General features: G+C 35.7%; 1 protein-coding gene across 1 annotated transcript in view; it reads left to right on the plus strand.

Moving 5' to 3' along the window:
* Positions 1-1,682: 1,682 nt before the first annotated feature.
* The window catches only part of LOC118753745, a 92,634-nt gene continuing 79,322 nt past the window's right edge, over positions 1,683-14,994 (plus strand). The window contains exons 1-2 of the mRNA XM_036488623.1: positions 1,683-2,468; positions 3,039-3,285. Coding sequence (XP_036344516.1) covers positions 1,683-2,468; positions 3,039-3,285 — 1,033 coding nt within the window. The remainder of the gene's footprint in view (positions 2,469-3,038; positions 3,286-14,994) is intronic.

Consider the following 14,994-nt stretch of genomic DNA (forward strand, 5'->3'; position numbering starts at 1 on the left):
GTTAATAAACTATTTGTCTGAGCAAATCAGTTAAGGTATCAAAATGTGCGTAATTACCTCGGCTTTCCATGAGAATGTGAGATAGATTAAAATAAAAATAAAATCCATTAAAAAATCGCATTTTTTATTTTTAATTTTTATTTTCATTGCAAAATTTTTTTTAAATCTATCTCACTCATGGAAAGCCGACATTTTGATACCTTAACTTCTCCGACAAATAGTTGATTAACTGCAAAAAATTAAAAAAAAAAACGATACTTCTCCATGAGTTCAAAATTTCGGGATTTTTTTTTTTTGAGACGAAATAAAAAGATAGGTGTATTTTTTTCGATAAAGAATGTAAAAAAATATATTCAAACCAAAAAAAAATATTGAGGTGTAAATATTGTATGGAATGACCCGTATGTATGTACATGACATGTGTGCAAGTTCACTTTATGCATGCGAGTGCGCTCTCTCTCTTCATAAAATTCGGTTGGTTGAATTTTTACTTATTGGAGTTCTTTTTCTGTTGACTGGATATGGAATTATTATGATTTGCGGTTAACCGCAAAGAAAACAAAACTCCGCCCATGCTGCGCATACAAATGCACTTACATGCTTGCATACATACAAACATACAAACCTACATATACATACATACTTGCATGAAAACGTCAAACAATGTAATTATATTTAGGATATGCATTTTGTTAGTTTGACAAAGTAACAAAATCCAAAGGATTTTTAAATTCTAGAATACCAAATTTTTACTCAAATCAGTGGAAAACTTATTTATTTGTGGTTTGAAAATTTATACAATGTACATTAGACCGCATGACTCCCCATACAAAAAAATGGGTACTGTTTTTCCACCGGAATTAATGAAATCTATTATATTTTAAGACTTTCACCGAAATATTTCCGAAAAATATTAAGATTTACGTGAGCTCGACCGATATGAAAATACCTCCAAAATTTGAATTTTTTGTGAAGAAAAACAGTTTTTTTAAGTATTTTTTGCAAAAAATCACCTTAGATAACAAAGGAGTTTCATGAGGTATAATTGTAATTTTCTCACCCTTTCCAGTGATACCCTACAAGTCTATAGCGGCATAGTTTTGGCCCAGTTATTCAAGTTTTTCTTAAACAAGTCTTTGAAAAAAGTTAAAAACAGCATCAAAAGTCTCATTATTATGATTCCATTGAAGACATTTTTTAATATTTTTATGTAGATTTTTAAAGCTTAACCTCTTTTGTCATCTGGGGGGATTTTTTCCAAAAAACCCTTTGAGAACCAATTTTTATTCATTAAAAACTCATTTTTTGGAGGTATTTTCCAATCGGTCCAGCTCACGTAAATCTTAATATTTTTCCAGCATATTTTGGTGGTAGTCTTAAGATATGGAACATTTTGTAATCCCGGCGAAAAAAACGCAACTTTTTTTGGTCATGCAGTCCCGATACTGGTAACACTGCAACGTTGTTGACGTGTTTGTGATCGCTCTGCGGAAGGTTTTTAAAAAACAGCCGAATTGTTGGGATTTTTACCAGCGTTAGAGCCAGTGACTTAAATAGCGAAGTGCTAATAAACTGTGCTATTTGCAAGCACAAAAATTTGTTTCATTTTGATTAAACAAACAAATAAATATAGCTAGAAACATAAAAGTGCAGTGAGGTGACAAAAACAATAAGGCGCGAAAATGGATAAATGCCATAAGTGCAAGAATCCAATTCGCGGTGACAGCGGAATCCGCTGTGATGGTGTGTGTGGTAAAGTGTGGCACTGGGCAAAAAAATGCTCTGAATTGGATGAGTACAGTGCGAATGTACTCAAAGAAAACAACTTTGTGCGCTTTATGTGTAACCAATGTCACACATACATGCATAACATCGATGAGGTGCTCCGAAATATGAACTTAACAATAGAGAAAAATAGTCAAAAGATCCAAGAGTGTAATGATGACTTCCAGGAGTCGCAGAAAATGCAAGTGAAAGAGCTTAAACTTCTCTTGCAATCAATAGAGAAAAAATTTGGGGAACGCATTGATGCAATGCAAAGAGTACAAAAAACCTGTGAGGCGAGTATTCTCGAAGTGAACCAAATTAAGTCAATAGCTGACGGCGTAAAAAAGCAAAGCCATGATCTTTGCGAAGCCATAGTGCGCAATGAAAATGAGAACAAAAAAATTTGTGAAGAGATAAAGAAATCGGTGACTGCTGACGCGTTAGCAGGTCAGCGGGCGAAAGCCACTTACGCGGATCTCTTTAAAGGTAATACTGCGAAAGATAATAGGCCGCCGAAAGTAAATAAAGAGAAGCCATTAGTTCTACAACCAAAAGAGAAGCAGGAAGTGGGAAAAACAAAAGAAGATTTGAACAAAAATGTTGACCCCTCAGGCTTGAAAATTAATAGTGTACAGGGGAGGAAAAGTGGGGCTGTAGTAATACAAACAGAAAATGAGGCTGAGCGTGAAAAAATCAAAAAGGCAATAGAGAATAAAATGAGTGATAGATATGAAATAAAAATCCCAAACGTAGCCAAGCCAAGGTTCATGGTATATAGAATGAGCTTTAAACATGAGAATGAGCAGCTCAGGGATATGATAAAAAAACAGAATGAATGCTTCAAAAATGGTAATTTCAAAATTTTGAAATGTTTTGAAACAAAAAGAGGAAATGCAAAACATTATAATGCGTTAGTAGAAACAGATGTAGATGCGTTTGCAGCCGTGCTGGCAAGCGAAAAAATAAACATAGGTTGGGAAAAATGTAGAGTCAAAGATGGAATGGATGTTACTTTCTGTTTCAAATGCAAGGGATTTAACCACATGGCTGCGAAATGTAAAGCCGATGAGGTATGTTTCAAGTGCCTAGATAACCACAAAACTGTGGAATGTTCTAAGGAAACATTAAACAAATGCATAAACTGCATTCGTGCTAATAAAAAATTTAACTTAGGGCTTGATGAAAATCATATGACATTTAACCGACAGTGTCCTGTATACCAGAAAAAGCTCCAGCATAAAAGAAATACTGTAAATTACTAACAATTACAGCAAGTTTGTGGGGACCCTAGCGTTGAGTTTACGTCTCACCCAGGTGTAAAGAAAGCGCTACCCAAATATTTGCAATGCGTATATCTCAATATACAGAGTTTAGTGGCTAATAAAGTTGAGCTAGAAATACTTATAGATTTTACCGACCCGGATCTACTTTTGTGTTCCGAAACATGCCTAACTGATGACATAGAGGATACGGAAATAATGTTCCCGGCGTATCAGATGATACGCTGCGACTCACACAGTAGACACACAGGGGGAGTGATAATACTCGTTCGAAACACGCTCGGTTTTAAAACAATAACTAACAAGGCTTTAGACAAAAATGTTTGGTGTATAGTTATTCAACTCACACACTGTGATACCAGGTGGCAGCTCGGGGTGGTTTATCACTCCCCAAGCTCAAGTGATGCGGAATTTGTTACATATATGGAGGATATCCTAGCAGAAATCTCAGAAAATTCTGTGAACACTGTTGTCATTGGCGATTTTAACATAAACATGAACGTAGTATCAACCTACAGCAGAAAACTCAATGATGTTTTCTTGCAGCAAGCCATGCAACAGCTGATAAATTTTAATACGAGGGTGACGGAACATTCGGAAACACGTATTGACTTGTTGTATTCCAATGATAACCGAGTTATATGCCAAAAGGTCGAGGATCATAGAATATCTGACCACGAAACAATAATGTTTCGACTAAATGTCAATAAACTTAACCCACTTGCTAAGGAGGCAGAAGTAATATCCTGGGAGAGATATAACCCTGAGAACTTAACAAGTTTACTAAGGCAGTGCGATTTCTCAAACTTAAATTTTTTCGATGCTGACGGTATGGTGGAGTATATTACTCACTGCATTATGTGGGCCATGAGGCAGTTGACTTACTCAAAAATAACTCGCATTAGGCAGAGCAACAAATGGTATGATAGGCAATTGACAGAGATGAACAAGTATAAATCTAAATCCCATGAGAAAGCAGTGTTGTCAGGGTACTGGGGTGAATATAATTTAGTGAGAAGCAGATATAAGAAAATGGTAAGGTGTAAAAAAATTAAATACTTAGAGCATAAGGTGGAAATAAATAAGGGTGACAGTCGACTCATGTGGAAATACTTAAAGGAGGTAGTCAATAACACGGAGGTCAAAGAAAATATTGGGGAAGTGATAATAAATAACACCAACTACGTAGACAGCTTTGAAATTGCGGAAAACCTAAATAATTTTTTCGTGGACAGCATTTTGGAAATACATACCAATATAGAGTGTGTAAACTATGATTTTTTCGAGCAACGAGCTCCCACAAGTACGCTAAAATTTGAAGAGGTCTCAACGGAAGACATTCTTCAAATTGCCAAAAAATTTAAGCGGAAAATTGGGGGAAACAACCTACTTTCTGAAGGTGTTATTAAGGACTCTGCTGATTATATGGGATATTTCTATGCCCTACTTATAAATAAGAGTCTCCAGACAGGATCAGTACCGGAAGAATGGAAAATTTCATCAATAGTGCCCGTCAAGAAAGTTAGAAAAACGGTTAAAGCTGAGGAGCTTAGGCCCATCAATACTCTCCCTAGCTTGGAAAAAATGCTAGAAACCGTTGTGAAAAACCAGCTACAGTACTATGTGGAATCCAATAAAATACTCATAAAAGAACAATCTGGATTCAGAGCTAAACATTCCTGTGAGACTGCGCTGAATCTGGTGCTTTCTCAATGGAAAGAAGATCTGAACAGACACCTTAATGTAGTGGCAGTGTTTATTGATCTTAAAAGAGCATTTGAAACCGTTGATAGGGTCCGAATGTTGGATAAACTAAAATACATTGGTATAAAAAACACTGAGCTTGACTGGTTTAGAAGCTTTCTGTGTAATCGTAGGCAACAAACAATAGTTAATTCAAAGAGGTCTAGTAAGATAGCCGTAGACATCGGATTACCACAGGGCTCAGTTTTGGCACCCCTACTCTTTAATATATATATAAACGATATTAAAAGTTCTCTCAAACATTGTAAAATAAAACTCTTTGCGGATGATGCCTTGTTAACGATCAGTGATAGGGAACTACCAAATGCGATTGTCAAAATGCAAGAAGATCTTAATTCTTTGTATCAATGGCTGTGTTCAAATAAACTCAAACTGAATGTGAAAAAGACTAACTTTATGGTATTTTCCAGAGCGGCAAATGCTGACTCCATAAGCCGTGAATTAAAAATCAAAGATGAAAATATCGAAGAGGTGAAAATTGTCAAGTACCTAGGAATATACATAGACAACAAACTAAAGTTTGATGAGCACGTTGAGTATACAGTCAACAAGATTGCTAAAAAAATTGGCCTTATAAAGAGATCGTGTAAGTACTTGGGAAGAAGATATAAAACGTTGGTGTACAGGTCAATAGTAGAACCGCACTTTATATACTGCCCCACGATTTTCTTCCTAGCGGGGGACTCCCATGTAGATAAGCTGCAAAAAATGCAAAACCGAGCGATGAGATTCATCCTCAACAAACCGTATGACACACCAACAAGATGTATGCTTGTAACCTTGAATTGGTTAAGCGTGAAGCAACAAGTTTTTTACCACGCTATGAAATTTGTGTACAATATTAAGAAGGGCAACCTGCCGGATTATCTTAGCGATAACCTCCGATATATAAATGAGACGCATACATATTTGTTGAGAGAGAATAACAGCTTCAGACTCCCGAAGTATAGAACAGAAGTGGACAAAAAAAATATTTTCTATTAAGGCTTAAAGTGCTTCAATGAATTACCAGAGGCTATAAAAAATTGTGATACTATCACTCTTTTCAAGCGGCTGCTATTTGACTATTGTAGAACGCAGCCTACAAGATAGTGATGTATCAACAATAGCGTGGATTGGAAACTAGGCCTTTCCAACCACCAAGATATCGAGACTAGGCGGATCGGAAACTCGGCCTTTCCGACTACCTAGACCCTTAGATAATAAACAATAAACGAGCGGATTGGAAACTAGGCCTTTCCAACCGTTAACCGTCACGAAAGCGCGACTGGGTGGATCGGAAACTCGGCCTTTCTGACCACCCAGGAGATATCAATAAATGGAGTAACCCAAAAAGAATAGCGCGGATTGGAAACTCGGCCTTTCCAACCGTCTACATAACTTCAAGGAAATTGCATGCGTGTATAATGACATAAAATAATTGCAGTGATAAAGAAATAATGTTATTTAAAAATTTCTGTAGAGCATTTTGTATTTTGTATTTAATATTTAATATTTATATTTTAAATCTAAAATCTAATTATAAGAATGTTAAATCTTTGTTGCAATATAAGTCTAACAGACTGTAAAAAATAAATAAATAAATAAATAATGTATGTACATACTTTCGTGCTTTCCGTCTAAACTTTTTCCCAATAAAAAAGACTGAAAATATATTGAAGTACTTAATTTAGTTAATCAGCACATACAATAAATTGAAAACAAAGCTGCTTGTCAAGTAATTTTTTCTAGCATGCCTTAAAATATATGAAATTGGTTTAATATTTTTTTAAAGTACACTGGAAAAATGATTATTCCAAATCGAATAGTTAACAAATACACAGAAATATTGTCAATTACGCCGTTCGACAGTGAATTTTACACACAAAAAACTAATATAACTGCATTTTTACTTTCAAATTTCAAAGATATGATTAGTTACAAAAAATATTTTGAATAAGTAGTTTTTAAGCAAGAAACAAAACCGACTTCAATTTTCATATACAAATTTTAGAGTAGCGTTAAAATCTTCTTTATACAATGCTCGGATCTAAAACAACCCTCTGAGGTACCGCCATTCCTTTATAGAAATCGGTTAATGTGGTCCAAAGTTATCCGGTAATATACATAAATAATAAAAATATTCCGACGAATTGATAACCTCCTCCTGTTTTAAACGGTTGAAAACTAGTTCAACGTAGGATAACGATATGCGTATCAAATAAAAGAAAAAAATTCTGTATAAATAATAAGGCGAACATATTTTTTTGAATAAGGGCGAATAAATATTGAAAATGGGTTTTGTTAGATTTTATGTTTTAATATTTAGCCTTCAAAACGTTCAATGTTTGTTTTTGAAAAAATTATATAATTAGGACTAGTACATTTACACGCGACCACATTCTAGAATTTCGTCGTTCCAACTTTACTTTCTGAGTATAAAAAAAAAGTAAGTAAAAGGAGAATTCCAATACCTGTTCGTCCTAATGAACCAAAGGTTACGTTTTATTCTACGAGTTTTCATTAAAGTTCCCTCCAAAAGTCGCCCAACTTCTTCAAAATATCTAAATTTTTGATACTCAAATTTTAATGTAACTACATAATGGCTTATCTATGTAATGCTTATGCAACTTTCACTTTAAACTTTTTCGAACAATTATAAAGACCAGTTCTTCCACTAAAAAACCTGACCTTTCCGTCTTTCAGGAAGCTTTCGCGAAAAGGACAAAGCTTCTGAATAATTATTTTAGTTAAAAAATTTTGTTTATGTCTCTTATTGTACTGTAGAATTTTTAGAGAATTTGGGTATAACAATTATATACATACATAAGTGTGTACTTCTTAAGTGGCTTAAATCGTAACAATATTTCTTTCAGTGCACTGTCAAGCGCCCTCAAAAAACCACATCAATATATTCTCTGATCCTCAATGCACAAATAATTGCCAGCGTCATCCTTTTTTCATTCAAGTTTCCTTACGCCACGTACATAATGCATACAAATATGTGTGTATGCTTGCATACATACGTACATACATATGTACGTATTCGGATGGACTCAATGCTTTTGTGAAGCTAAATTTTAATTAATCCCACTTGAAATATTAAAATAATACTAATTACATTCACTTGCCCAGCGAGCCACAACAAAATAGTAAAACAAAAAAAACAGAAACTGACCCATAAGCAAACAAAATACGTACGTAAGTTCATGAGGATGCAGCAAAAGCAATGGTGGAAGATTTTTTTTGGCATCAGACGGATAAACAGAGTGCACTCGAGCAGATTAGAAGCTCACTGTTGCGGGAATGTGTAGGTAAACAGAAGTTAAGGGATACTCTTGAACGGATATAACCTCACACTTGCATATATGCACACTTATGTATGTATGTAACGGGTGATTTTTTAAGAGCTTGATAATTTTTTTTTTTTAAAAAACGCATAAAATTTGCAAAATCTCATCGGTTCTTTATTTGAAACGTTAGATTGGTCCATGACATTTACTTTTTGAAGATAATTTCATTTAAATGTTGACCACGGCTGCGTCTTAGGTGGTCCATTCGGAAAGTCCAATTTTGGGCAACTTTTTCGAGCATTTCGGCCGGAATAGCCCGAATTTCTTCGGAAATGTTGTCTTCCAAAGCTGGAATAGTTGCTGGCTTATTTCTGTAGACTTTAGACTTGACGTAGCCCCACAAAAAATAGTCTAAAGGCGTCAAATCGCATGATCTTGGTGGCCAACTTACCGGTCCATTTCTTGAGATGAATTGTTCTCCGAAGTTTTCCCTCAAAATGGCCATAGAATCGCGAGCTGTGTGGCATGTAGCGCCATCTTGTTGAAACCACATGTCAACCAAGTTCAGTTCTTCCATTTTTGGCAACAAAAAGTTTGTTAGCATCGAACGATAGCGATCGCCATTCACCGTAACGTTGCGTCCAACAGCATCTTTGAAAAAATACGGTCCAATGATTCCACCAGCGTACAAACCACACCAAACAGTGCATTTTTCGGGATGCATGGGCAGTTCTTGAACGGCTTCTGGTTGCTCTTCACTCCAAATGCGGCAATTTTGCTTATTTACGAAGCCATTCAACCAGAAATGAGCCTCATCGCTGAACAAAATTTGTCGATAACACACATTTCGAACCGAACACTGATTTTGGTAATAAAATTCAATGATTTGCAAGCGTTGCTCGTTAGTAAGTCTATTCATGATGAAATTTCAAAGCATACTGAGCATCTTTCTCTTTGACACCATGTCTGAAATCCCACGTGATCTGTCAAATACTAATGCATGAAAATCCTAACCTCAAAAAAATCACCCGTTACTTATGGAAATTTATATATAGGTATATAAATATGTATGTACAATGTAAATATGTATGCACATGCGTATATGCAGTAGTTGGGAGGCAGAATAATACAAAACTGCAACTTTTCTTATTGATGTCTTTGTTGCTGCTTTATTTTTTGTTTTCACGCACGCGAAAGGATTAAAAACTACTTCAAAGGATAGAAGTATGCAATATGTATACATGCATGGCTGAGGAACATTAATGTGTAACATCACGTTTTGAAGAAAAAAATCAAACTCCGGGTCTCAACCCATAGAAATATGCAAAACAGCTTGAGAATCCCGTACGAAAAAAATATATATATATACATTGCAGCGGTTAGCGTTGCTCAGAAAAACGGGTTGGTTAACAGGCTCCAAAACTGGGCCGAAGGACACTGATTTCATTCCTGAACATACAGATTACTGCGCCGCCTAAATGGCTCCCAGCAGCTTCTTCTCCACGTTCATTCCCTCATGGGGATGAGGAGAAGTGTCAAGAGAAATGGGGCAGAGAAATTTTTCACGGGTAGATCAAACCTTCGAGATAGGGTTCGTGGAGGGGTCTTCGGCGGGGAGCTCTCCATCAAAATTGAGTTCAGTAGCTGTAATTAAAGAAGCTGTGGACTTACTGCTAAAGAGTGTGACAGCATCAGGGCTATCAGGGTCCTGAACGTTATGGTGTAGCAATCGAAGCCGGTCAGGGAATACGTGACCTTCCTTTCAACCGCCTCGAAATATTTTTTTTTAGCCGGCTAATTTAGGTGCCGGACCACAGCGACATTGCGGAAAAAATGCATGGCTGACGACTTGGCAAGTAACGTTATCACCAGACAGGCAGCTAATGGAGACACCTCTGAGCTTCTAAGGTTCACTCTTGGATGGTTCGCTCTCATGTCACCTCAGCGAGTATTCGCCTGGAATGGATCAGAGGTGTTTTTTATGCTTGCAAAACCTCAGCTTTTGCTGTTGATGGAAGTCCTGACAGACCACGCGCTAAGATTTGGCATCTTACCTTATCCTTTATGTAACAGCTGCCGGAAGGATGATACGTTAAAATCAAATCAAACCTTTTTCCATTAGACTGCTCAGCCTTTGCGTTGACTAAGCAATGGCCTCCGTAACCTAACTTAATCTCAAAGTTTACCACCAATCAGAGCATTCGCGTATTGAAAGGCGTTCCTGACTTCAGCCACTCTGGCATCAGATTATTTACCCATCAAACTAATTCTTGCGGGACAGAAGTGTCCCTTCGACTTTTCATATCTGCTGCTGATCAGTTCAGGGACATGCAGATCCCCTCTTTCCATTGGTGAATCGAAGTTCGTCGAATGAAAGCTGAAACTCATCGTCTGCGGTAGCTGCTTACAGGACGATAAGGTCACAGTGTTTTCTCCTCTGTGGCGTTTTACTTCTTTGACCGATAATCTGGATGTGTTTTCAAAGGGAACCACCCTAATATGCATATGTATACCGGTAAGCAGAGTTTCATAAAGAAGAAAATTGAGATCCTGGACGTTGTCTGCAAAATCGAGCAACGAAGAAGAATAATGCGCCGATATTGGGCAACACATACATACGTGCACAAGTACATATGTACGTGTGTATGGCTTATACCCAAGCACTCTCCTTCTGATAGGACCAACACATAAAAAGCGCAATTATTTTAATTTATATGTGAAGAAAAACGAAAGAACAACAACAATACACATAAACGCTAGACACAGCGTGTATATAAATATGGAACACCCACACTTACAGAAAGAAGGAAGACGAACATCACTTAAGCTCAGCTAGCGCAGCAACATGATTTTAATACATCGCAACAGCGCGTTGTTCCACAGCATTCACTTAAAATTAATAGTTTTCCGAGTTAAAAATGATGATCGCCTTTCAAGTCGCTAACCGCCGACAATATGTAAACTACAAAACGCGAAAGGATGCAGCGCCAGTGGCAGCACAAGGACGAGTATCTGACGCGAGCGCATGGAAAATCTGCCAGAAAAGCGAGTTCATTGCGGAAGTGCGAGTTGACGAATAGTAACAGTGGCATATGCTTCAAAGTATAAGTTTGTCTTAGTAGTTGTGCAATCCTTTTCACGCACATGCCCCGCCTTGTTTACACCGACTTGAGGATTTGCCACATGCTTGAGCATTTTCGCTTTACTTTCCTTGCCATCCAATTTTTTTTTTTTGGAATTACTTTGGCTCTAAAGCCATTAAAAATCTAAACTAATGCTTGTCAAGTTGAAAGATGTTGCGTCTGTTTGCCTTCTTCATATATGTATGCTCCTGGATGTCTAAGCTCTTTTGTGCGTGTATGTGCATTACAGCCTGTGAGAGCACATACACACATGCTTTTTCTTATCCTTTTCTAATTTTTCACTACACCACATTTTCTATAAGTAAGTATAAAAACTTGTTTGCCATCTCGACCTCTTGATGTGTGCTTCAAGTGGAATTAGTTTGCATTTTACACAGTGGAAAAAATTATGAAAAATAATTTTAGATTCTAGGAAAAGGTTATACATACAATACCTTCTGTATCCCTGCATAGGAATGTCTGACCTTATGCCCAAATGAGGTTAGAAGGTTAGAAGATAAGGTAGCAATGGTGGCCATTAACTTGGAAATAGGAACTGGAATTGGCAGGGATTTTGGAAATTAAATTTTTTTCACATTCTATATTAGACAAGGATTACAGACCTGGGACACTTAAGAGTAGTAAAAGTTTGCAAGTGATATGCTGCACCGGGTCATAATCTTAATTTCTCTTCTGTGATTCAGTTGCAATATAACGACCGGCAAAGAAATTTTAATATATGCGGCGCGATCCATATGTATTTGACAGATTTCAATGGAAGTTCGTATTTAGCGGTTCTCCTTATCACTTTTTTCAAAATTGATATTAAATTTTCAAAACTAAAATTGGCGGTTCCAATATGGCGATCGACTTTTTTAAAATATGGATTGTAATGAAATTTGATAGCTTAGAACTCTCGGAGTCACTGATTTCGAATTAAATGTTAGATTTCCAAAATTATTATAATTACATACATACATATATGTATAATTGAAAACATAAAATTAGAAAACTATTACTTATTTAATCTCAGCTAGACGGCCAAATATCTACACTTAATTATTTTTTTTTAAATAACAAATTTTTTCATTTCTTTTAAAGCCTTTCTCCTACGAAACAATCAATCAAACGAAGAAAATCGGTGAATAAATAAAAGAATGGTGAATAGGCAAATGAAAATGAAATGTATGAGCAGGAAAGACGACAATATATCGTGCTTCATACTCGTAGTACATGACGTATGAGTAACATTTTCCGCCATTTTGAATTTTGAAAATATAATACCAATTTTGTAATCAGTGACCCTGCGAACACCTGGATACCAAGTTTCGTAATAATCTATATATTTTTTTTAATTCGTCCGCCATATTGATCTGCTATTTTGAATTTCGAATGCTTAATATGATATTTGTAATCAGTGATCTCAAATACCCCTATGCACGAATTTTCATTGAAATCAGTCAAATACATATGAAGGAAATATTTTTTGAATTAAGTGAGGAAATATCAGTTTAACAATAAGAAATATTAGGAAAGAAACCTGATTACTTTAGTAACATAAAAATTAGTTTTTAAAAATCTTGTTTTTAAAATATCTAATAAAATCTAAAGTTAAAAAATAATTTTTTTTTTAAAAAATTAAATAAAAAAGAAAAAAAAGTTCCGTTACCCGCGGACTCGGACTTGAACTCGGGTCTCTCAAATGGCAGTCTAGTGCTTTGCTCACTCGGCCATTGCGACTGCTGTAGCAGCATGAGAAAAATCGCATACATAAATGTCTATTGCATCTTTTGCACCAGCTGATCGAATCATCAAATTGCAACATTCGAAGCTGGCAACTATATTTTCGAATTCACTCGGATTCAGTGATAGCCATTTTTTCGTATTTATTCATAGCAGGCATTCGAATTCGTAGACGATTACGATCAACTTTAACTTTCCTTCAACCATTTTCATGGATTGAAAGTTCTGAACAAAATGGGGGGGGAAAAAGTGTATGGTGCTCGCATTTTGTCTTTTAATTCTGCTAAATCACTACCACATGTAACTAAGACTCACTCCCATACTCATCCGGCAGCGAGAGTTTAAACGGAATTTGGCCAATTTGTGCTGCAGCATCACACCAATGGTATAGACACATACTTACATACCAGTATACAAAACAACAATGTGGCTACTGCGCAAAGAATTTATAAATATTGAATATTTGCGCGAATCAAATAGTAGGATAGCTAGCGCAAAAATTCTACAACAATGAGAAGTCGGAGTACATATAAAAATGTATGTCTTAACAGCTTCGTAGTGATCCTCTTAAATACGAGTATTGCCGCGCGTCATTAGAAGCTGGCAAAGCGGAGCTGGCACATGGAACTTACCGCCATAATATAGCTGGGAGGGAATTTATATGCGGCGTAATATTTTTTATTGAGTTTAAATAAATATTTTCTAAATTGCAGCAACATTAATATGTATGCGCAAAAGTTAGGGTGCCTCACCAAAAAAAAATCTTTGCGCCTTTTTCAACAGAATTGTGGAGTTTATTATATTATTTTAAGACATGCACAAAAATATTTCATAAATATGAGTGAGATTTTCGTGAGCTGGACCAATTTGAAAATATCTCTTAAAATTTCATTATTTTGAAATCGTTACTAAAACTTTTTAAAATTTGTATGCAAACCTTTTAAGCTTCAACTCTTATGTTACCTAAGGTGATTTAAAAATAATTAAAATTTAAAACTAATTTTATTCATAAAAAAAAATTATTTTTGGATTACTTTAAAATTGATACAGTTCAAGTAGGTCTTAATATTTTTTTGAAATATTTTGGCGGAAGTATTAAAGGAAAAATAGTGCCGATTTTTTTTTTTTTTTATTTCTATGGAGTAATGCTCCCTAATGTACATACATAGCTTCGCATAATTTCCGCCAAGTTGATGTAAGGATAACGAAATTTTGATGCTCCAATAAATGTTTGGAATTTGTAATACGAATTTTTGTTCCTGCTGATGTTCAAGTTTTATACTCATAATTGCATATTTAATAGTAGTTGGTGTTCGTGAAGTAAGCAAAATTTATGGAGTAGAAATTCGGGAAAAAAAAATTTGCTGAAATCAAAGTGTATTTAGATAGTGCTTTTTCAACACTAACGTATGTATATATTTGAAAGTAAAACAAAATCTATTTCATTCCTTTGGAAATGACTAAGTATGTGAACCACTTCACCATCAACTTCTGCAAGCATTTGACTTTCCGACCACCATTTGGTCCTAATTTGCAAATATTTCTGCATTTGCGGATAGCATATTTGCTCCAATTGCTTTGCGCTCTTCCTCATTCACTTGCCTTTGGGAAAAAAATAAAGTTAAGAAATTTGCGCCCACCCCACTTAATTACGCCTATATATGTATATATGTAGTTACTGGTAATGTGCGTCATCGGCAACAGCAAGCAATAACGAAAGCGTACCCCCGCCATCAGTACTCCACTCGCACCACCGTCACTTCAAATCTGTTGCTAGCATCACCACTAAAATAAAATAGACAAATTCAGTTCAACAAAAAAAAAACAAAAAAAATACCATAAGCATTGAATCCAATGGCGAGTTGAACTGCGGTGAGTTGAGAATTTTGTAAACATTTTTGCGTTGCTATCGTAAATCTTTTCATTAAGGAAAACTTTTCATAACTTACAGGCTGGTGATTGCGGCAAATGCAAGAAGTCTAGCATTCAGTTGCTTTGCTTCTGGCAGGGTCGCCGCGTTTTGTTTTTGTTGCTGTTGTTGTTGTA

This window comes from Rhagoletis pomonella, unplaced genomic scaffold, assembly GCF_013731165.1.
Source record: "Rhagoletis pomonella isolate Grant_MI unplaced genomic scaffold, Rhpom_1.0 Rhpom_scaffold_00002, whole genome shotgun sequence".
NCBI classification, from domain to species: domain Eukaryota; kingdom Metazoa; phylum Arthropoda; class Insecta; order Diptera; family Tephritidae; genus Rhagoletis; species Rhagoletis pomonella.